This window comes from Eublepharis macularius, chromosome 1 (assembly GCF_028583425.1).
Source record: "Eublepharis macularius isolate TG4126 chromosome 1, MPM_Emac_v1.0, whole genome shotgun sequence".
In the NCBI taxonomy this organism is placed as follows: domain Eukaryota; kingdom Metazoa; phylum Chordata; class Lepidosauria; order Squamata; family Eublepharidae; genus Eublepharis; species Eublepharis macularius.
Window position 1 is genome coordinate 46,460,903 of NC_072790.1, and position 22,998 is coordinate 46,483,900.

The window sequence follows — 22,998 nt, forward strand, 5'->3', positions numbered from 1 at the left end:
AATTGGTCAGAAGGCTAGAACTTGGCCCTGCATTAGACATTGGACTTAAATCTTCCCAATTTGCTGGGTTGAGCTGATGTGCAGTCCTTTTATATGCCTCTGTCTTATGATTTATGCTACCTTTGATGGGGTTAAAACAAGACTGGTACGGCTGCATTATCCTTTTAAAACAATGGGGTTACAAAAGTGGAGGAAACAAGTCTTCCTGTTGACAGTGAATTACTGGCAAAAGGTACTTCAGTAAACTTGCTGTGTACCCTGCTGTCCATTTTTAAGAGTGCCTTTTGAAGAGCTACATGGAAATGAAATGGAACCCCTTGGTAATTGCCTCTTTTTCTTGCTTTCGCTCACAGTGGCTGCTGTATGGTGAATTTTGTTTTCGCATCTAATTTAGAGATACTCAGACAAAACTCAAAATAACCCTCTTGTATGCTGTTAAGGCCTTGATTAATCAGAAGTCTTTTAGCATATTATTGCCAACATTATGAGCTTAAAAACATAGTGATTTAGCCATAAGAGGATGTGCGGTTATTAATGCTAAAAAATAATAACTACCATAAATTGTGGCACAGATATTGGGTCTGACTTTATGCTTAATGTGTTTTAATACTTAACTCATGTATCTCATTGAGAAAACAAGGGCTTTATTTATAGGTTTAGGTAATGGGAAAATGTAATTACAGTGCATGGCCTCATTAGTAAAGGCCAAAGAATATAGATTCCCTTCAATACAAGGAACTTTCCTTATTTAACAAATGTCTGGTTTCATAGTTTTAAAATAAAGAATTTGCAATTTCCTTTCCACAGTTCTTCTGAAATGACTTTCAGAACTCAATAATAACACTGTTGAAATTAGCTGACAAAATTTTGGAAGGACGGCAAGAACCAACACATGTGGGTGCTGGCTGCCTTTTTGGAAGATAGTTTCATGTTTTTTTGAGGCAGGTATATGATGGCAGTGGACTTTAACATTAGATACTGCCTAGTGTGCAAACAGATTGTTTTGTCAATAAATAACACCGTTCCTAATCTTAAGAAACGCAGTCTCCTTCTGAAAACTCTGTTGTAGGTCAAAGGACTTATAAAAGCATTTTATACACAGGTATATAAAAGCGTTGTATATGAACCCACAACCTCACTGACCCTGTGGAAAGGTTTTTGGGAAACATTAAGGAAGGAAGTTGAGAGAGATTACTCGACGAATAAAAGAAATATGGCCTTAAAGGCAGGACCACATAATTAGGAGGGATCTTGAATGATGGAGTTGGCCAATGTCTTCTTTACAGAGCACTTCGCCCATAGCATTTCTGTACACATGAAGTTAACACTGTGAGAGATTTGACTGAGGCAACAAAAACATTCACACAGAGGGGCCTGGTTTTTTTTTCTTTCAGGTGATCTTGTTCTGCCTTTCCAACTTCTGTGAGAGGAATAAATCTTTGGGGTTAAGTGTTTAACTAACTTTCTTGCTCATTTTTCACTTCTGTGTTTAAATCAATAGAAATTATTAGTACTTTGAAAAAAGATGAGTAGTAAATAGCTGCCTTATCAGAATGGTTGGGGATGGGGGAACATAAAAGAAAGAAACTTGGGAAAACAGCATAGGGGGATAAGGTTAAAAAAACTCTTTCAGAACCATATTCCCAATCCAAATTCTCCTCCCCTTGGTATGGTTGCTGTTTTACTTACAAAATTCCACTTGGAAGATCTGTTTCGCTTGTCTGTTTTGTTTTGTGTTTTAAGTACCATTTTAAAATGATTTTAACAAGTAACAAATGACAGCAAGAAAGTAAATTAAAACAAAGATTTTAGTAGCTGTTTGGTTTTTTAAAAAAAAACACAGAAAACAAGGTGGTAAAGTAGGAAGGAAATCATTTGTTCACATGTTGCAGATTAAAGATAAGATATCTGAGCATGACTGTTTTTAACAAATTTTCGTTTTTGTTCGTAAATAACTAAGAGATAACGCTAGAGCAGTTGGAGCGTTCTGAAAACTGATTCCACATAGCATTAAATTGACTCAAGATATTTTTCTTCACATATACCTGGCTCATTCTATAGGTGCTAAATCTAGAGTGTCTGTAACCCACTGTCCAATACCTGTAGATGTACAAATCTTCCAAGCTTTTAGAATGTTTCATTTAGCTACTAAGGGTGCTCATCTAATTCAGGCTCCCTGTGATTTATTCTTGGCCCAAATTATTAGTATATAGTTATGAAAAGGCCAGTATGGTGTAGTGGTTAGAGTGTCAGACTCTATGATCTTGGAGACCCCGTGTTCACATCTCATCTCTGCCATGAGGCTCAATATTGGGTGATCTTGGGTCAGTCACTTATCCTCAGCAAGAGGGTAGTTGGGAGGATAAAATGAAGAAGGGGAGAACAAAATCCTAAGCCACTTTGTGGTATAAATGAATTATAAATATCTAAATAAGAAGTCTTTGTATGTGTGTATGTGTAAAATTATCTCCGAGCAGTGGCTGATTTTTTCTTTATTTAAGTACAGCTCGATGCATCTCTTCACCATTTATCTTTCTAAGCTGAAAGGAAGTTTTGCCATATTTTGCTCAGCATGCAGTCCTTCCTGTTAGTGGACCCTAGTACTAAAATTTCCAACTGATTGTTCAGTAGTTGGTAGGAGGTCACCTCTTTATATATCTTTCTGCTAATATTAATAAAGAAAGGTTCGCACTTTGACATTCTGTTTCTTGTAGATACAATCCTTTTTTTAAAAAAAAATTGCAATACTTAATCATATCTTGTTAACATATAATTCAGAATTCCAAATCATCCTCACAAGTATTTCTGGAGGAGTTAGCCGTGTTAGTCTGTAGTAGCAAAATCAAAAAGAGTCCAGTAGCACCTTTAAGACTAACCAATTTTATTGCAGCATAAGCTTTCGAGAATCAAGTTCTCTTCGTCAGATGCATGATACAAACTGGTCAAATACAGAGCGGGGAGAGGGGAGAGAAGGAGAGGAGGGCCAGAAACAGTCTGCTCCAGGACAAACCTAAAAGAACTAACAACAGAACACCACTGGTTGTCACCTATAGCTCCCAGCTCAAACCCATCCAACGTATCATCAGTGAGCTACAACCCATCCTGGAAAATGATACCTCTCTCTCAGAAGCCCTGGGTGGAAGACCTTTCCTTGCCTACAGACAGCCCCCCAACCTTAAACGACTTCTCACACACAATCATGAATCGGCCAGCAGAGTCACCAGCACAGGTACCAGGCCCTGCAACAGACCCAGATGCCAGCTCTGCCCTTATATCTACCCAGGGAATACAATTACAGGACCCAATGGCATCAACTACACTGTCTCTGGCTCTTACAGCTGCTCATCCTCCAATCTGATATATGCCCTCATGTGCCAACAATGTCCTTCTGCTCTGTACATTGGACAAACCAGCCAACCTCTACGCAAAAGAATAAATGGACACAAATCTGACATTAGAAATGGAAACGTCCAAAAACCAGTGGGAGAACACTTCAATCTACCAGGACATTCCACCAAAGACTTAAAGGTCACTGTGGTTCAACAGAAACCTTTCAAAAACAAAATCCAACGGGAGGCTGCTGAATTGGAATTCATATGCAAATTTGACGCTGTCAAGCTGGGACTGAATAGAGACTATGAATGGTTATCACATTATCACAGGTAACAGATTTCCTTTACAGCGGCATGGTCTGGGGGAGCCCAGTGACGCCTGGTGTGGGCTTTCGGGGACCACAGTTCTCTTTGTCAGATGCATCTGGCAGGGAGAGCTGTGGTTATCGAGGGCTTATACTACATAGAAATTGGATGCTTTTACTGCTGCAAACTAATACAGCAAACTGACTACACACCAAAAGGAGATGTTTACATTTACTAGCAAAGGAATGTTTTGGTTGCCTCCCCCCTAATTGCATGTTGTCCCTCCTCTCCTTCTCTCCCCTCTCCCCCCTCCTCTTCTGTATTTGACCAGTTTGTATCATGCATCTGACGAAGAGAACTTGATTCTCGAAAGCTTATGCTGCAATAAAATTGGTTAGTCTTAAAGGTGCTACTGGACTCTTTTTGATTTTACAAGTATTTCTGTAGCACTAAGCATGCACTGTCTCTCCAAATAGACAAAATAAGGGAAGAACAGGATATTAGTTGAAAGGGATATTTGCGAATGGATCTCCCACAGTTATTTAAAGGCAAGCATGGAAAGCTGTTTGGAAACGATTGAATGTTTCTCCTGCCTCATTTACCTGATCTGCATTGAGTTTCTGTGAGGGAGACAGAGTATAAATGGGGGAAAAAAACCCTCAGCCCAGCCTTACCTCTAGCATGCACACAATTTTGGTTGCCAGTGTGTTCTTTTTTGACAGTATAAATGGCAGTGATCTGAAATCAGGGGAATAACACTGTGCAAATGGCAAAGCAATTCTTGTCATGTGTACCCCCCCCCCCCCCGATATACAGATCTACTCACTCCTTCCATCACAAAAAAATATTACCTTCAGCTGTGCTTACTGCTTACTTAGGAAGTTGCTTCAGTTTAGAGGGAGAATCCTCACTTTGAAATGACATCCTCCAAACATGTACGGCCCTCTGTAAAAGAGCTGAAAGCACTTTAAGTGACTGGAAATGATAGGGGTGGATCCTACAAGTTTTTCCTTTGGCAAAAAAGGGAAGACGGGCCCATTTTGACCGCTAAAAAAGATGTAGGTAAGGACTATGGAGTTCATGTGGACAAAGCCATAAGAGACAACGGTTTCCGTAAGACATCAATTGGATGAGATGAGTGGGAAAGCTGGTAGGATCTAAGTCACTATCTTGTGTAGACAAATATACAATTTCTGCAAACTTTTAGTACATTTTCTAGGTGTGCTTAATTAACATTATATCTGATTTGTAGTCCTAATGTTTGCTTTAGCTGTAACAGTCTGAAGGAATTGAGAAGGAAATGTTTTCATGCTGTATGTTGAGACCTCTCTGTTGATGGGCACCATATTTTTCTATAAAAGAAACAAAGTAAAGCTCCGATAATTTCATTTGTTGTTAGGGGTTAATTATATATGTGTTTCTAATTATTGTTTGTTAATTCATATTCTTAATTATTTTCATAACCGTGAAAACCAGAAATGACTATCTAACCGCATTGCTAATTTTTATTTAGGTTTTCACAGTATTTTAATAAAGATACAATAATCAAAATTTCTGAAATACTAAGTTTAGGTGTTGGTACATTAACCATGCTTGTGTTCTTATGTGTTTAACAAGGAACTTTAACAGTTGAAATTGCTTACTTGTCCAGATGGTGCAGTGCTTGGAAGTCTCTTTGTGCACATTTTCCATACACATTTTTAATTATGTTTGGCAGTGTATATTTGTTGCTTATTGGTTGTGTATTGCATAAATTCACAGATTGATACCAGCAGTCAGTCTGCTGACCTACTGCAGTGGACCACAGCTAAAACCATGAAGGTCCTTTCTAACACCACTTTGACCACCAAAGCCATGCTGCATGCCGTCAGTGATCGACAATGGTGGAAGAAATCACTGACTTACCTTCGGCCATTACATGTAAGAAGTAACCACAATTGCTTCCTTCAGCTTTTGGGGCAAGAACAAACACTTGGTTTTTCCCAGGGTCTTTCTATTACTGTCCTTACATTCATTATTATTAGGGGGCTTGGTAAATGGAAGTACGTATAAATATGGTACATATGGGGAAAGAGCCCCGTGGCGCAGAGTGGTAAGCTGCAGTACTGCAGCCCGAGCTCTGCTCATGACCTGAGATCGATCCTGGCAGAAGCTGGGTTCAGGTAGCCGGCTCAAGGTTGACTCAGCCTTTCATCCTTCCAAGGTTGGTAAAATGAGTACCCAGTTTCCTGGAGGTAAAGTATAGATTACTGGGGATGGCAATGGCAAACCACCCCATAACAAAAGTCTGCCAAGAACATGTTATGATGCGACTTCCCCTTTGCTATCATAGTTGGAATGCAGTGTAGAATAGATGTTGCCAGCACATCTCTCTCTCTCTCAGTATCTGGCTTGAATGTTTCAAGAGAGAGTTCATCATTTACAATTGGGCTTATCTGTGTTTTGTTTTGTTTCCTAAAGGGTCAAGAGTTTGGAGATGTATTGAAAACCATCACTGGTGCAAATGCAGCAATAGAAAAGCAAGGTTGTCATCCATTCTATGAATCTCTGATAGATGATCCATACCTTGCAAATGTAAGTTATATGTACGTGTGTGTCTGTTTAATAGCTAAAAAGGCATCTGCATTGAAACTGAAACCACAGCCAAAACCGACAAAGGGTATTCTTAATTACAAACAAAATGAATTGTGGCACTTTTTTTTTCATGGGTAGAGTGCATTTAATAAAATACCTTTCAGAAGACATGTATCAGCATAATGTTAATAGTCTTTTATTAAAGAACTACTAGATAGTTTTTTATTCAGTGCAACAGACTAGCCCTGCTTCCCTTCTGGAAATTATGACCTTACCCAACTACTTTGTAGCAATAAATAGCTAAGGCTAAAAGTTTAGCTTGAGTTCTATAGTTTAAATAATAATGTTAACCAGATTGCCACTGAATTAGGTCTGATTAGCCCAATATTGAGATGTGCTGTTTGTTCAGGCAGCTGTAACATCTATCTGTAATCAGGGAAAACAGTAGGAAAATCAAATACATGGCAAAGCACATGTTATAAATAACCCTATTGGTTTCTGTTCTGTAGAATGAAGTTACTTATACCACATATCAGCACAGTCCTTCGGAAAGCTTTGCAGAAGTGTTGCTGAGAACAGGAAAACTTGCAGAGACCCAAAGTGAAGGGCATGATCTGTTCCCTGCCACAGAAGGTAAATTGTGTACATGTCTGTCCATACCTTTAAGACTGCCTAGTGATGCTTACTGAAACTGTGGTCCGTGCTGAAACTGAGGGTCAGTGGTTTTCAGGCTTCATGCTTCCAAAGAAAGGTGGCTGAAGAATGTTGCCTGTCTGCCGAGGCTACACGTCTGAGCATTATGGAGCGCTAAAGATCTCGCTCTCCATTCACATGGGGATTGTGGTTAGTCCTTTTGGGTTTCACTATTACTCTGTGAATGAATCTCAGAATGCATCTATCATATCATAGGTCAAAGCTGGTGGATGGGGGTAAGATGTGTTTCGGGGAAGCTTCTCCGTTGTTGCCGATTGTGTCACTGGTCGCTTCCACACGTCCTTAATGAGACGGCCTGCCAATGGAACTTTAGTGGGTTAACTGACTCATTACACATGTCAACATTTCCCGTGTGTGAGCAGGTCATGATGATCCTGGTTTTTAAGCATTTTTTTTGTGAGACCTGTTTTATTCCATTTTCATTTTCTGCACGATTATTACCGTATCAAGGCAGGGGGAGGCTTTTTTGCACTTTTGAAGTGCCTTTCCACAAATCTCCCTCTTGCCATTACCCCTCCCACGCATGCATCTGGCTCGCATATGCAATCATATAATCATATCATATCATAAAAATACAATTTTTAACTTTTTAAAATGGTCTTTGAGCTCTTATGATATCTGTGTATACAAAGGGAATCATACTGCAGTGCTTGCTACACTGGATTGCTCATCAATCAGAGTCTCAGTCTAGGATCAACATTGAGAACAGAATGCCATTTCTGATTTTATTTCAAACTATCAATGATGCCCGTTGTTGGGGAAAATACAATGGGTCGTAGCAGTGCTTCCCCACCCCCTGCCTCTCCCCACGGCATCAGTCAAGGGAGAGATCAGGAAGAGAGCAGGGGCTCCCTCCTCCTCCGACCCCTCAGCCACCACTTGATTTGTGCATGGCCCTCCCAAGGCCACCGCGACTCACTTTTTATCCCTGCAAACTGCACCTCCATGGGGATAAGAAGTGAGTGGTGGGAAACACAATTTGCCTTTTATATAGTAGGATATGGAATAGTACGATCGCGCTACTCTGCTGTTCACACATTTATTAAACACTTGCATTTAAAACTTTGAGTGGGAAAGCAACGATAGAGAAGGAGTACTATGCCTGCCCAGTTTTTGTAGAAGCTGAAAGACAGGACCAACAGTATAACACGATCCTGTATGCGCTCAAAAAAAAAAAAAAGGGAAAGTTAGGCAGGAATGCACCAACATCATTTGTGATGAGGCGTGGATAAAGAACGCGTTTTCTGTTTTGGGACCTTTTCCTGCGACAAGCACCCACAAAACATGCATGAGGATGATGCATGTGGAAGGTGAGGTGAGTTCTCAAAGTGGATCAGGAAGACGCAGCTTTGGGACAAGGAAAACCCAAAAAATTGGAGCATGTGGAAGCATCCACTGAGAAAATCCCAAATGAGCTTTTGAGGAAAACCAGGTTTCCCTGGAACACAGTTTGCAAACCACTGCTTTATTCTGTGGCTTCATAACTTCCAAAGTGATGGATGAGCTGTTTCTCCTTTTCTCCTTTCCTCTGATACTGAGATGTAATTAAGGGTAGGGAAGGCTTTTGAAGTGTAGTTGTGGTCTCTACATTTAGAATTAGAGATACAATACCAGCATGGGTGGAAAAGGGGGTTAGAAAGTTTGAACCCGGTGCACAGCCGCCTGGATTGAAGCCCATTGATTCAGCTAATCATTGGGAAGTCATTCAGTGTTCTGATGAAGAAAGATTGACTCTCAAAAGCTTATACCCTGGAAATCTTGTTGGTCTTTAAGATGCTACCGGACAGAAATCCTGCTGTACTATTGTAGGCCAGCATGGCTTCCCACCTGAAACTGCCACTCAGTGCTGTTTCTGTTGACTTGTACAGCTATGGTGATGGGATCAGGGCATCTTGTTAGGCAGTTCGCATCTTCATTTATCATCTCTATCTAATATTCCGACAATATTGATGTATAATTTTGCTGCAGAATTCTAATTTGATATCTAGGCAGTTGCATTGGTAATTCTCTATATATGTTACGCTGTGAATTGCTAGCAATAAGTGCCTGTGCTTGGAACTTAATATACTTGGTGCTTTAAGTTTAAATGATGAAGTGCACAGGCTCAACTTGATAATCAGTGATGTGTAGCAGAGAGCTGTCCTCCACTTCTGCAAGCACAATATGTATTGAGTGCTGCTTTTATACTCCGGTCAGAATTATCATTGACTGTGACAGATTTTTTCCTATGTCTACATCTTGATAACTAAAGAAACATTCTATCTAGTGATTGCAGCCAATAATTCATTAAATCTGCTATACTTTTAGTGTTTCAAATGTTCTTTTCCTCGCGTATAAGAGACAGGGAGAGATTCTTAGCTGAATCCTGCAGATTTTTTAAAAAAAATCTTAACTGTTCAAATATTTGCATACTGTAATTATCCTTTGAAAGAAAATGTCTAACACAGTTTGCTATGGAAAGCTCTGTCATGAAGAACAAGGATATTAGACCCGTAGTAAAGAAATCTTCAACTGAACCATGCTGCCTAAAGCCCTATAGATTTTTAATATTACAAAATGGGCCGATCCGAGTCTATCTCTGCATACAGGCATCTTTCTGAAAAACTATAACATGCAGTCATAGAATCCAGATTATATTTCGAGAAGAAGCCGATAAGCCTGTAGTTACAAGCAAAAACTGTATTAGGGCCTGCTGCCATTGTTAGAGAAATAAAGGTAAATCAGATGTTTATCATCGCTGTCAAAATTGACAGTGTGCCTCTATACTGGGCTTAATTGGTAAGTTGAGCCAATTGTCATGAAGAATGTCTCTGCCTTCCTGGCAGTGACTGACAGTAGCACAAAGATAATTCCACACAACTGTGCTGGTTTGCATAGAATGCTTGCAGAGTTGGCAAACTCGTTTCTTACAGTTGTTGTGGATTTTCCGGGCTGTATCGCCGTGGTCTTGGCGATACAGCCCGGAAAATCCACAACAACCATCGTTCTCCGGCCGTGAAATCCTTCGACTTATATCATTTCTTCCAGCCTTGCACTCACTGGTGAGGGAGAGTTGCTGACAGTCTGAGCTCTACCATATGGGTACTTACATACATTCATTTTGTACCTGTAGAAAAGAGCAAGAGTCCAGTAGCACCTATAAGACTAACAAAATTTGTGGTAGAGTATGAGCTTTCATGAGTCACAGCTCACTTTTTCAGAGTGACCCATCATTTTGTACGTAAAGCATATTATCTTGCATGTCTGAACATAAATGTGTGTATATAGAATGTTTTACATGTTTATATAGATATATATCTAATTCCAGCAATTCAGTTCAGTTTTATTATTACAATCCAAGATCAAAATTCAGATCAGCATGTACAGTAAAATATAACAAGTGCATTAATTCCAAATCTAAACATGTCTAAGGGTTAAATACAACTATGTACTAAAATTTAAAAAATCATTAAATTATAATATTTCTTAAAAGAACTTAAAATATTCTGCCTGATTAAACTAGCTAGGGCACAGAATTAACTACAGCAGTCAGCTAAAAGGAGAACAGAATAAAACTGATTAGATCTTCCTGGGGAGGCGGCGAAAATTGGTAAAATGTACTTCGTTCGAATCTCCTCATAATACTGACAGTATAAAAGAACATGCTCTATTGTCTCTACAAGTACGGATTGGCTGAGGCAGAGACGGTTTACATATGGGATATGAGCATGTCTCCCCTCCAAGAGAGCATTCAAATGAGCCAAAGTAAAAACTCTGCAATGTTTTGGAAATTCCAATGAAAAAAGATAACTGGGCAGAACAAAATTTGGTTTTCTGTTCCCCACTGTCCTCCTTTGAACAGGCTAAAACATCTAGGATTTCTTTTTTTCTTTGTTTAAGGATTACAGCTTTTGAATCTTGTTTGTGTGTCAAACAAACAAAAAAGCCTTCAAAATTGGTCAGTTGGCAACTATTCAGTCTACTAATGGTCTCACATTATGAATGTTGGTATGGTTTCTTCTTTTTTTGCAGTCTTATTGATTGTGTAAAGTGATTGCAGTTTGTTGCAAATGTACATATATTCAAGTCACTGGTAGTTCTTAAAATTTAGAGAATAACAACTGCGAAAACAAATCTTTTGTAAATGGTTTTGGTTTTCTTGGGAGATCCCATACTAGGTAGGCTGTGGATCTGTAGACCATTCCTCCTGATTCTCTGGTACAGTTGAGATGAATATTGGGCAGGGTGTGTGTGTGCGTTGTCTTTGACTAATAATGAAGGAACTAATCTTGATTCTTGAGTAGAGATGGGCACAAAATGAACCATAGAACAAAATTCTGTATGGAATGGCTGGTTCGTTTGCACCGAACAAACGAATTTTTCCAGCCGTTCCATGGCCGGGTTCGGAGTTTCACAGACCCTGCACCAGTTTCAGCCCATCAGGTGAACCCAGCATGGGGTCTGTGAAACTGACAGCCCTTGTGCAGGAGAAAGGGGCTGTCAGTTTCACAGACCCTGCGTGGGGTTCACCCAATGGGCTGAAACCAGCACGTGGTCTGTGAAACTGACAGTCTCTTTCTCCTGCTGCCTGGGCTGTCAGTTTGTCAGTTTCAAAGACCCCATGCTGGAACAGTGTCAGAGCAGCAGGAGAAAGAAGCTGTCATTTCACAGACCCCACACCAGTTCCAGCACGGGGTCTGTGAAACTGACAGCCCGTTTCTCCTGCTGCCTGGGCTGTCCGTTTTACAGAACCACAGTGCAGAGTCTGTGAAACAGACAGCCCAGGCAGCTGGAGAAAAGGGCTGTCAGTTTCACAGACCCTGCGCTGGAACCCATGCAGGTTCTGTGAAACTGACAGCCTCTTTCTCCTGCAACCCGGGCTGTCAGTTTGTCAGTTTTACAGCCCCAGCAGCAGGAGAAAGAAGCTTTCATTTCACAGACCCCGCGCTGGTTCCAGTGAAATTACAGCTTCTTTCTTCTGCTGACAGGCAGCAGAAGAAAGGGGCTGTCTGTTTCAAACGCCCCGCACTGGCTTCAGCAGCTGGTGCAGGGCGATTGAAATGCCACGGAACAACGAACCACGGACTGGGAAAAGGTCAGAAGTTCATGGTTCAATGTTCCGTGGAATGCTACGAACCATAAACCACGTGGTTCGGGGGGGGGGTTGTTCTGTGCCCATCTCTGTTCTTGAATTATTGTCAGACTCAGGATTTACATTTTATTTTTCTGTTAAAGGAAAACTAACAGAATGAGAGGGGTTAGAATGAAGTTAACCTCTTTGCTTCATAGCCCAGCATGCATATGGAACTGTGTGCAACAATATCCTGAGAGCCTTTTAAAAATAGATCCTAAGATAACCTGTGGGGTGGGATATCCCACATCACCATCATGAGTGGTATCCCCCTATTACAGACCTTTAAAATACATTGGAATCTGTAAGCACTGTTTTCTCAGTGAATGTGTGTTTGGAATTATATATTTGATGAGAGAATGCATACTTCAGTCCTGTAATGCCTAGGATGCTCATACTCTGATCATGTGAAGAAGTTGGATGACTTAATTCTTTAAAATCCCCTCTAAAATTCATTTTTCAGGCTATATGCCTGTGTCCTACACCTGTTTTATTCACAATTAAATGTATATAAATTAATTGAAGCATAATTCATATTTTCTTTAAAACTTACAAAGTCAAACAAAATAACATTACACTTCTAATTGCTTCATGTATCAGTTTCCTATGTGTCTTCAAATGAGCTTAAACACCAGAAAAAGTAGCTCTGGGGGGTGGGGAAACACCCCCAAATATGTTATGAACACCTTTTCTTCTAGGAAAGGAAATAAAGGGGGGGATTGTCCAGCCACGTTTACTAAAAGAGAAAAATTATACCAATTATTTCAGTTAAAACAATAATTATACCCATATGGACATTTCATACAAGCCCACTCGTTTATTACTGACTCAGTCTCATGTAGATAAATGTTTCTTATGGTTCTGCGAACATTAGCTTTCCAGGAAAATCAATCACCATTGACACAGCACACAAGGAAACTGCTGTATTTGTGCATTCAAGATGTCACTGTGTGATTTATCATATATACTAATTTACTCCGAAGTGCTCAGTCCAGAAATTAGTTGCGTTCTGTACAGGAATCTTCTGCAGATCAAAAATACTGCTTAAGTTTTCAGGAGAAGTTTTGTTACATGGCACTGTATTATTTGTAGAATCTGTATAAATTCCATTGGGTAGCAACAACTGAAACTCATCCATAAAAACCTGGTAAGGTTGCACTCTGTATAACAGTCAGATCTGTTATAACAAACACCAGCTTGTTAGAGATGCAAAACATTTTATCCATGAAATGTCATGCAAACAAATCACAGTATTTTGTTGTGCAGCCTTTTGCTATGGGCATCAATCCTCTCACAACCTGTACAGTTCCTCTAATCCACTTTGCTCAAACTCAGCACAAGCGGAGAAGTAAGAATGGTATGCAACCATTGTCATCATGGAAACAGGCACAATCGTGCGCCTGATTCCCATGTTTTGGTCCTGTTCATTGCAGATGTTCCTCCATTTGCCTCCTGGATCAGCCTGTTTCATCATTCTTTGCTAGCTATAAAAAGAATTGCATATCTAGGTTGCTGTCATGAAACATCTTGCATTTTTATAAAAAACAGGCAATTTAAATAAAAAAGAGAACCAACACTGGTCAAAGGAACAGAGAAGGATGGATGACTGCCTCATAGGCTTGGAAAATAATTTAAATCCAAAAAAAACTTTGACAAGGAAGGAAAAAGGCTGTGACAGATCTTGAGTTTCTTCATTGACTGTTGTTATTCACAAGTTTTTTACTGTACTACTTCACAGAACTTATACTTGTACTGATATTGATACATACATTCATCCCAGCTGGGAGGGAGGAGGGCATAAGGCCTGTGACCTATGTCTTATTTACCGTTACGTACAGATTTCTATTAATGTTGGCCTACCTATATTCTCAATGTGGTAGGCAGATTGTGCATGTAGGAACTTCAGGACCATCTGAAGTCTACTGGAAAAGTGGCCCCCTTAATAACGACAGGCAGTCCCACTTGGAGTGTACACTTCAAAAAAATTAATTTTAATTTCAGTATTTCAGAATGGGCACAATTACCATTATCTCCCAAATTTCAGCAGCATCAACACCACTTTGGGAATCTTGTGTAATTTTCTCTTGTTCAGGGATATTGGTAGACCTGGCATCCAGAGACCAAGTCTACCACCCACTGAAAAAAGTGAGTGATTAAAGGATCACAGAAGCTTCAGCAACTCAGTAGCCAAGCCCAAGAAGTCTACCTCCCTCTCCCCTGCCACTTCAGTTAGCTCAGCATTTTTTCCCCACCAGCTGGTAAGCTCCCCGAAGCCAAAACACTCCAAAAATTTCAGGAGACAGATGTTGGCAATCTTGAAATTTTATTTTATTTTACTTCATTTATATCCCACCTTTCTCCCCAGTGGGGACCCAAAGTGACTTACGTCATTCTCCTCTCCTCTAGTTTTTGCTCGCAACAAACCCTGTGAGGTAGGTTGGGCTGAAAGTATGTGACTGGCCCAAGGTCACCCAGCAAGTTTCCATGGCACAGCAGGGAATTGAACCTGGGCTGCCAGATCATAGTCCATCTCTTTTTGAGTTGTTCCAGGTATTTCCAAGCTGAAACAAAGCAGAAAATTATAGGTGTCGGTTGGGCTCAGGGATATGTAAAAGCACACTCCTTAATTTCACTGCTGGAATTATCTTAACTAGAGATGGACATGAACCAGAAAAAATCTGAACCCTGTGGTTCATGGTTTGTCACATTTCACGAACCCCAAACCATGAATTTTCATGAACTTGCCCCAGTTTGTGAACTGGTTTGTGGTTTGTCACTTCACGAGGCCCTAGAACAGCCCCCTTCACAGTCAGAGATGCCAAACTCAAAGAGACTCTTCAGGAGGCTCTCCTCCAGCCACTGTCCAAGTTTGGCGAAGATTGCATTTTGGATGTCCAAGTTAAAGAGCCCCCAGGAAAGTTATACTCCTTCTCACATAGAGTAGAATGGCTCCCCAAGGTCCAAAATCCACCAAATATGCAGGGGAGCTAGTCCTAACTGTCCCCTAAAGACCCCCCCCCCAAGTTTCAGGGAGTTTGGACCCCAGAAAAGGTATGATCTATGGGTTTCCCCAGTTTCTGTCAGTGTTTCTCCACAATAGGAAAAAATGGGGTGGCTGATGGCACCTTCTTTGAGGGGACATAAAATGACTCCCCAAGGTCCAATCTATCTGAAACTTGGGGGGGGGGGGGTCTTTATAGGACAGTTAGCAGTAGGTCTGCTGAAAATTTGGAAGGTATATTTTGCAAAATGCTACCCCCCATTCCCCTGGATAGCCCCCATAATTTTTCCCATAGGGAATAATGGAGATTAAAGGTGGCTGGGGACAAATAGGCGGGACAGAGTTGATTCTGGCTGACAGCAAGAAATGCTGCCATGGCTCCTGAAATGGGAATTGCCCCCCTTTGCATAGATGTTCCCTTTTCCTGATGGGCCAAGTTGCAAGATCTCAGCAGAGGTGTGGAACTGTTTTTAGCCCCCCTCTCCCAGGAAACCCGGCAGGTTTTTCCCCCAGTATGTCCAATTAAGTAAACAAGTTTCCCTCCCAGAAAAACTGCAGAGGAAGGTTTAAGCATGCATGAAGATAAAGTACATCATAGGATACCATCCCTCGTCTGGGAGGAATGGTTGGCAGCTAGAGCTGCCTATCAGTCTTTGGAGGGCTGACATTGGTGTTCCCAGGGGTACAGAAGGTCTACATAAGTTCAACCCCCCTCCCTCTGTTGCTTAGGGAATTGATTGATTGGTGCCAGGCTGTCTGCAGTGACAAACCGAAAAACAAACCAACGAACCATCCTAAAGTTTGTCGTGGTTCGTCAGTAAAGGGCTCTGATGAACCGCCAGTTCGCAAACCATAAACCAACCTGGTTTGTGATGAACTTCAGTTCGTATTTCGGTTTGTGCTCCCCTCTAATCATAATTAAAGAAAAAAAATCCCAATTTGCTATTTATAACAGCAACAAAACCATGCAGACAAATAACCACCTGCCCTTTTGAAAAGTCAAAAAGAGTGATTGCAGCAGACGCTTCTTGCTGGGATGGAATGATAATTTGGTCAGCACCATCAAAGCTTAACAAATTTTGAAGATTATTGAACATGCTGTGTGCCTCTATTAGTAGGTCATCACATGAATGTGAACTATGTAACATTCTGCTGCCCATGTTTAACCAGTTTTGAAATTTTGTAGCGTTGGACAAATGGCATCTTTCAAGATGTTTCCCCCTTGCTGTCCCCTTTATTTCAGACTGACAGAGTTAAATAAATGACAGGTAATCAAGTCTTTATCTGGCTTCTTCCAGTTGATATTGATGACTAGATCAATGATATGGAATCTTCACACTCTAATCATAGGTCTGAAATCTTTTTTCCCAGTTTTCCAGCAACCTATTAATTTTGCAGTGACTTAAAGCCTATTTGTATAAATATGGAATTCAGTTCCTATTTTAATGTTCCATGCTTTTGTTTAAATTAATGTTTTTCTTTAGTGTAAACTGCAAGGTCTGTGTGCTTTGATTTGATGAAAACTTTCAAGAAAGTTTTGCTTTGTTTTAAGCTATTAGAAACAGCATTCTCAGGGGTGACATGCACAGTATAGTACAAATATGGTAGAGATTCATTTTTTAAAAAAAAGTAAATGGTTACTTCTAAAGAAGTTCTTATACTCTGAACATTTTTTCTTCCCAAAGATTGGTTCATCCTGACTAGAGATGGGCATGAACCTGAATACAAACCAAAAAAACCCACGAAGCAGCCCAGTTCATGGTTCACTAACCAGTGATTCGTGGAAGCTCGTTTCCACAAACTGGTCTACTGGTTCATTTGGTTCGTATTAAAGGGCAGTTTAAATGGCCATTTCCCTGAGGAAATGGCCATTTAAACTTTTCCTGCCGCTTGTAAACGAGGGGGGGGGGATTCCCCCACCCACCTGCCAGCTGATAGTTTAAAGAGACCTACCGCTTGCAAGTGGCAGGAAAGGGCCCTTTAAATGATAAAATGCCCCTTTCCCTGCTGCTAAGCAGCCGGGAATGGTCATTTAAACTCCACGAACCATGAACTGGTTCGGGAACTTGCCTCAGTTTGTGGGAGTTCATGGTTCCTGGTTTGTGGAAACCCATGAACCAAGAACCACATGGTTCGGTTTTTTAATGATTCGTGCCCATGTCTAATCCTGACTTTGCAAATCTGGGTACCAAAAGTGTTTAAACTTAAATGACAATATCCATGTAGGATGCTGTCAATTGTGAGTGTATGTAGGCCATATAAATAGCCCATTTTCCCTGCAAAATGAGCACAGTAGTAATATCCAGATCCTTTTCTGCTACCGTTTGGATGTTTATTATCAGGAAATCAAGCCATTTAAAGAGGATAAGCCATTCACTCAAGGACAAATCTCTCTCTGTACTTTAGCTGTTTCAACTTGGCAGCTGTTCAGAGTTTAAAAAGTGAAGCTTGAACTGGTCTAAGAATCTCACTTCCCTGCTTTTCAAATGCCACCTTTTGCCAGCTCTCTGCAAGGCTTCTTTCTACACCTAATTGGTCTCCAGGCACTTCTGCATCCAAAAAGATTATCTGGCGGTCATTGCATTCCTCTCATCCTTACCCTCTGAAATGCCAAGATCACTGAATCCCTGGCAGCATCCCTTAACCTCAGCATCCCTCCTCTGCCTTTGTGTCTCAGAACATCTAAGGATGACTCCCCGTGACTCGCCTAGGGCTCCTGCTGTTGTCCTATTGCTCTTTTCTGTACCAGCGGGAGCTTTATCTGCAGCACTCATTTTCCATTTATTGTCATTCCATACCAGCTAGGCTAGACACACCAATTGATGTTTTGTGTGATTGCCTTGCCTTCTATTATAAGATGCATCTACATAGTATTTGGGGGGAGCGGTCCAATAAGTGATGCCTCTAAACCATGCAAATACTGACCGTCATCCTATACTGTTCCCTCAGTCCTATACATATCAGACAAAAGGCATGTGATGTATTGTCGAAGGCTTTCACGGCCGGAGAACGATGGTTGTTGTGGGTTTTCCGGGCTGTATTGCCGTGGTCTTGGCATTGTAGTTCCTGATGTTTCGCCAGCAGCTGTGTGGCTGGCATCTTCAGAGGTGTAGCACCAAAAGACAGAGATCTCTCAGTGTCACAGTGACACAGTGACACTGAGAGATCTCTGTCTTTTGGTGCTACACCTCTGAAGATGCCAGCCACACAGCTGCTGGCGAAACATCAGGAACTACAATGCCAAGACCACGGCAATACAGCCCGGAAAACCCACAACAACCAAAAGGCATGTGGTTCAGAATTTTCCTCTAATGCACATTGTCTTGTTTTGCTGGTTGGGGAAGATCCCACAGTTATGTATTGGACATGGGGGGAAACTCCATGAAGGCACAATATCAGTTATCCTGTAGTTTTTGCTGTTAACTTCTCCAGCTAGTAGCAGTGCCAAGCTGTCAGAGCCTTGCAGTGTTTTACATGGCATTCTTAGACTGGAGGGAGCCACTGCAGAGGTAGAACTGCAGTGGAGAATGTTGGGCGTTAGCATCTGATTTCGGTTCTCTACTGATCACTAGACTTATTACTTAAGGTCGTACCTCAGTGATCGTACAATAATTTGTGTATTTTTTTTATTTATATCTTTTATAGTCTGCCTTCATCATTGAGACTTGAAGCAGATTGCACATAATCTGTTCTCATGTTCTCTACACTAATCAACCAGTAATCGTCTATCATTTGATCTTACGAAGCTCAAATGGAACAAGTTGACAAGAAATCTCTCCTACTTTCTCCCTGCACTAGTCCAAAAAGGTGTTCTTGAAATTCGGGGGGGGGGGGGAGGGCCTCAGCATGGGGTGCAGCTCAGGAGGTTGCGGCTTGAGAGGAAATTAAAAGAAGGTACCTGCCTGAACAAAGCAAGAACTTGCATTAGAAAGTCTGTCTGACTACTTCTGGTGATTCCATGTCCTTATTGCAGCCCTCTCATTTTGTTCCCATGGTCTTCCATACCATAAAGAGCAGCTTTTTGGAGAGCACAGCAAGGGAGAAAGATGTTCCATTAACTTGTTCTATTCACTGCTCATAGGCTGTGGCTCAGTAATACTTAGCTGCTTTCCTGGAATGTCTGGTGCATTTATGTATTTTATGATACCTTCATCCTCTTAAGTTGCAGTCACAGCATGTCAAATTGTGAAATGATTGCTGCTTTCCTTATCACAGGTAAGGATTTTTAATTAATAACAGAATGTCTCATGTTGCATAAAAAGCACAGGGTAGTCAATACAGATGTTCAGCTTGTAGGAAACAACATATTTCACATTATTCTGCTCCCTCTTTTCCATAATGTTCATAGCTCACACTGTTGCTTTTTGTTTTATAGCCAGAAGATTTAAGTGTTGTATATCAGCACGAGGGATGTTTCAGCAGTTCAGTTCAGCATCTGCCCCGGCATTATTTCATCTTGTTTTGATAATGCATAAATCACATTGGCTATGAGTTTAAGCTAAACCAGTCTTGCACTTTAATTATACATTATCGGGGGGGGGGGGTTCCCCCTTTCGGTGGCACTGATTAGTGTTTAATTGAATGTGTGCAGGACACTTAACGTCTACTATCTAGTGAAATACGGCTGGTGAGGAAAATGCCAAGCTGGCTTTGTGTGAAGGACAGAGGGATCAGCAGCTGATGGTTTCTTCTTTGTTTCTTGTTCTTTGTTCCAGTGCTGTTACAGCTGGCCTGTGAAGCTCTACCAAATGACATGACCTTGTCTCTGGCTTACCTTCTAGCCTTGCCACAGGTATATATGCGGCTGGGGCGAATATTCAACAGTCCAACCCATATCTCTTCATTTAGAACAGGTCTACCCAGTGGTCCCAGTTACTAATATACAGCAAGCAGCATAAAATGAGCATTTCCAAAGCACTAAAATCATAAACGGCAGGGCAGAGCAACGAGTAAGATCCAAACAACTAAAACAATAGTCAACCACTTTCAGTCTGATATCACAAATGTGTGAGGAAAATTATCTGTTTGGAGCTGGGAAGCTGGCTGTGGAAGGGACTGTTTAAAAGCCTTTTCTGTAGTGAGCTTTACCTCATGGTGATATGGGGAGCAGGACCATAGAAGATAATGATAACTGTTGGGCCAATTTGTATGTGAGTACATGATCTTTTAGACACTTAAGTGCAATCCTAAACAGAGTTAGTCCAGCCTAAGTCCACTGTGAGCGTAGACTGGAGTAACTCTGCTTCGAACTCCGCTGTTAGTGCTTTAAAGGTCTTTGAATTCTGCCTGGGAATGAATAGGCAATCAGAGATTCGTTACAATTTTAAACTCTCACATTTGTTGCCCAGCTTCATTTTAAATTATTCTCCCATTCAGGGGCTTGAATTCAGTCCAAGTCAAGAAGGTTAATTTCTATATTTCTACACTGGAAGAAAAGCTCCAAAGGAATTCTGTAGGAAGATTGGTAGAGGAAGAAACATACCTTCGTGTAAAATGTAATTTTGGCTGGCCTTTGCCCTCAGTCACTCCAGTTTTTCAAGCTGCTGTCTCTTGAGTCAGACCACTTTTGGCTCAGCGTTATCTAATCTGTCTGCCGATGGCACTTCAGGATCTCAGGCTCTAAAACGTCTTTTCAATACCTGCTGTATGAAATTGTTCAACTGGAGATACGATACCAGGAATTGAACCCGGGACTTGCTGCATGCAGAGCGTATGCTCCAACACTGAGCTATGGCCCCTCCCCAATCACCCCTGTGGATGATGATAGTCTCCAAACTCATGCTGTTTAAAGGCTGCAGCACAGTGTGTGCTTCAAGGCTCGAAAAGACACCTGAATGCTTGATGCATACTTATGTGACTTTCACAAGGGCAAGTTACGAGATGTTTACCAAATGCAGAATTTTTTCATGGCAATCTTTGATGTTCCCCTGTTCTAAAGACGGGCTTTATAAGCCTGGGTTATTGCTCTGAGCCGGTGTAAATCGCTAGAGATCACTTGTAAATCAGCTGAAAACCGTATTACAGAATCCGAGTCCATCAACAAGAAATCCATTGTACAGGATATAAATAATAGAATATAAGGAGTTGCCTTTTACAAAATCAGGCCAGTTGTCTGGGTAGTACAGTACTACGTTTTTTTAGGGATCTCAGTTTTTCCAACATATGCTACCTGAGATCATGAAATTAAAGAGATGGGGTTGGATCTAAGAGTGACAGCAGAAGGTGTTTTTTTTTTCTAGTCGACTATTTTCATCAACCTTGGACCTCCTTAGAGACGATACTGGATGTCATGGGACATACATAACTTTGTTAAGTGTTCTGTGGCACCAATCTGTCCAGAAGAGCAGTATATAAGTAGCAGCAAGTAGAGGAAGCACCAGCACAAGTATTGCTTACAGAAGAGGAGAAAGGTGACTATTTCACCCACTTTTCTCTCCTCACTTCAAGCCTCTGAACCAACCAGTAACTGTCTGAATGTCTCATTAGCTCAAACCTATGTAGCAAGTCTAATCAATTGCAGATTAGATATATGAATGCCCTTTGTGTGCAGCTGTTGTGGAGGGGCATTTGCAGGGTACATTCACCAGTTACTGAGTATATGACTGAGTCATTTATTTATTAGGAGGCCAAAGAGGATTGGAAGGTTGGAGTAAGATGCCAGGTATGGCAAAGGTATGGTAAGGTAGCAGAACACCACACATGCTCTACATCAGGAAATCAGGTCGATGGTGCATGGGTGTTTCTTCCTGGTTCTCAGTGTGCTTGGAAAAGTGTAGAGATACCAAACCCATGGTCTTTGTACATAGGCAGGATAGGAATAGACAATACCATTTGTTTTTATTTCTGTCTTTAAAAAGCATTCTGAGATGGCCTAAGTGGTATGGTAGACTTCCATGGCTAGATGAGGGAAACTTGGATTTAAAATCACTGAACCATGAAACGGAGTGACCTTGGGCCAGTCATTACTTATCCTCACAGGGTGGAATAGGAATGCCAGAAAATTGGGGCAGGGGAGATGAAAAAGCCCATGTCTACTGCTGAGCCTACTTGGACAAAAGGAGGGATATGAATATTTTGTCTTCTAAATAGATGTTTTTTTTTTCAAAAGTGTATACTGTATGGTGCTGTATATACTGTATGGTGTTTCTTTGCACAAAATTGGCACGATCTCCCCCGTAATCATCATTCTGTAGCAGCTACTAAAAAGATGGTGTGCTTGCAATCGTAATGTTCTTTTAGCTAAGCTGATTCTCTCCTGTTTCTTCCTAGGTGGTAGATGCCAACAAGTGCTTTGAAAAGCAACCCCCTTCTGCGTTATCTCTCCAGCTGGCAAGTTATTACTATAGCCTGCAGATTTATTCTCGTTTGGCACCATGTTTCAAGGACAAATGCCATCCCCTCTACAGGGTCAGTTTTTAAATTTGTTTTTAATCCAATAGTAGACAACAAAAAGCTGTTCTGTTAAGCTAGTTCAGAGCGTGTCTAACTTATTCCAGTCAAGTTGCACAGCATCATTTAATCTAGTGCTCTGTCAAGCGACAGCTACTTAATGCAGTATTTGCCAAAATAGATGAATGGTTTTTAATGACTATTGCTTAGCCGTTATATGAAAAAGGAGCACTTTCCATTTTGATAAACATCAAATACATCATGTATTGTTTACTATGCAGTATTTTAAAATCAGCCAGAAGATCGAAAGGTAGACTTTTTTTTAAATGAAAGATTCAAGATGGATCTGGGAAATTAGAGACCTGTCAACCTGGCCTCTGTTTTAGCAGAAAAGCATTAATAAACCTGGAATTAATAGCCAAATACAAGAATAAGCTTTAAAATCAAACTAGCGCGGCTTCTACAAAAAAGAACTCCTCCCTTCCTAATAGGTTTGAATTCTTTGTGATTGTCAACCATCATATTAGAGAGGGATGATCTAGTAGACACTGGGTTATAGTCAACAGTCAGGA

At 40.9% G+C, this 22,998-nt stretch overlaps 1 protein-coding gene across 1 annotated transcript in view; it reads left to right on the forward strand.

Annotated features, from left to right (window-relative positions):
• NBAS (NBAS subunit of NRZ tethering complex) overlaps positions 1–22,998 on the forward strand; it is a 235,639-nt gene that overhangs the window by 128,828 nt on the left and 83,813 nt on the right. Inside the window, exons 36-40 of the mRNA XM_054979414.1 lie at positions 5,400–5,558; positions 6,099–6,212; positions 6,722–6,845; positions 19,753–19,829; positions 22,307–22,444. Coding sequence (XP_054835389.1) covers positions 5,400–5,558; positions 6,099–6,212; positions 6,722–6,845; positions 19,753–19,829; positions 22,307–22,444 — 612 coding nt within the window. The remainder of the gene's footprint in view (positions 1–5,399; positions 5,559–6,098; positions 6,213–6,721; positions 6,846–19,752; positions 19,830–22,306; positions 22,445–22,998) is intronic.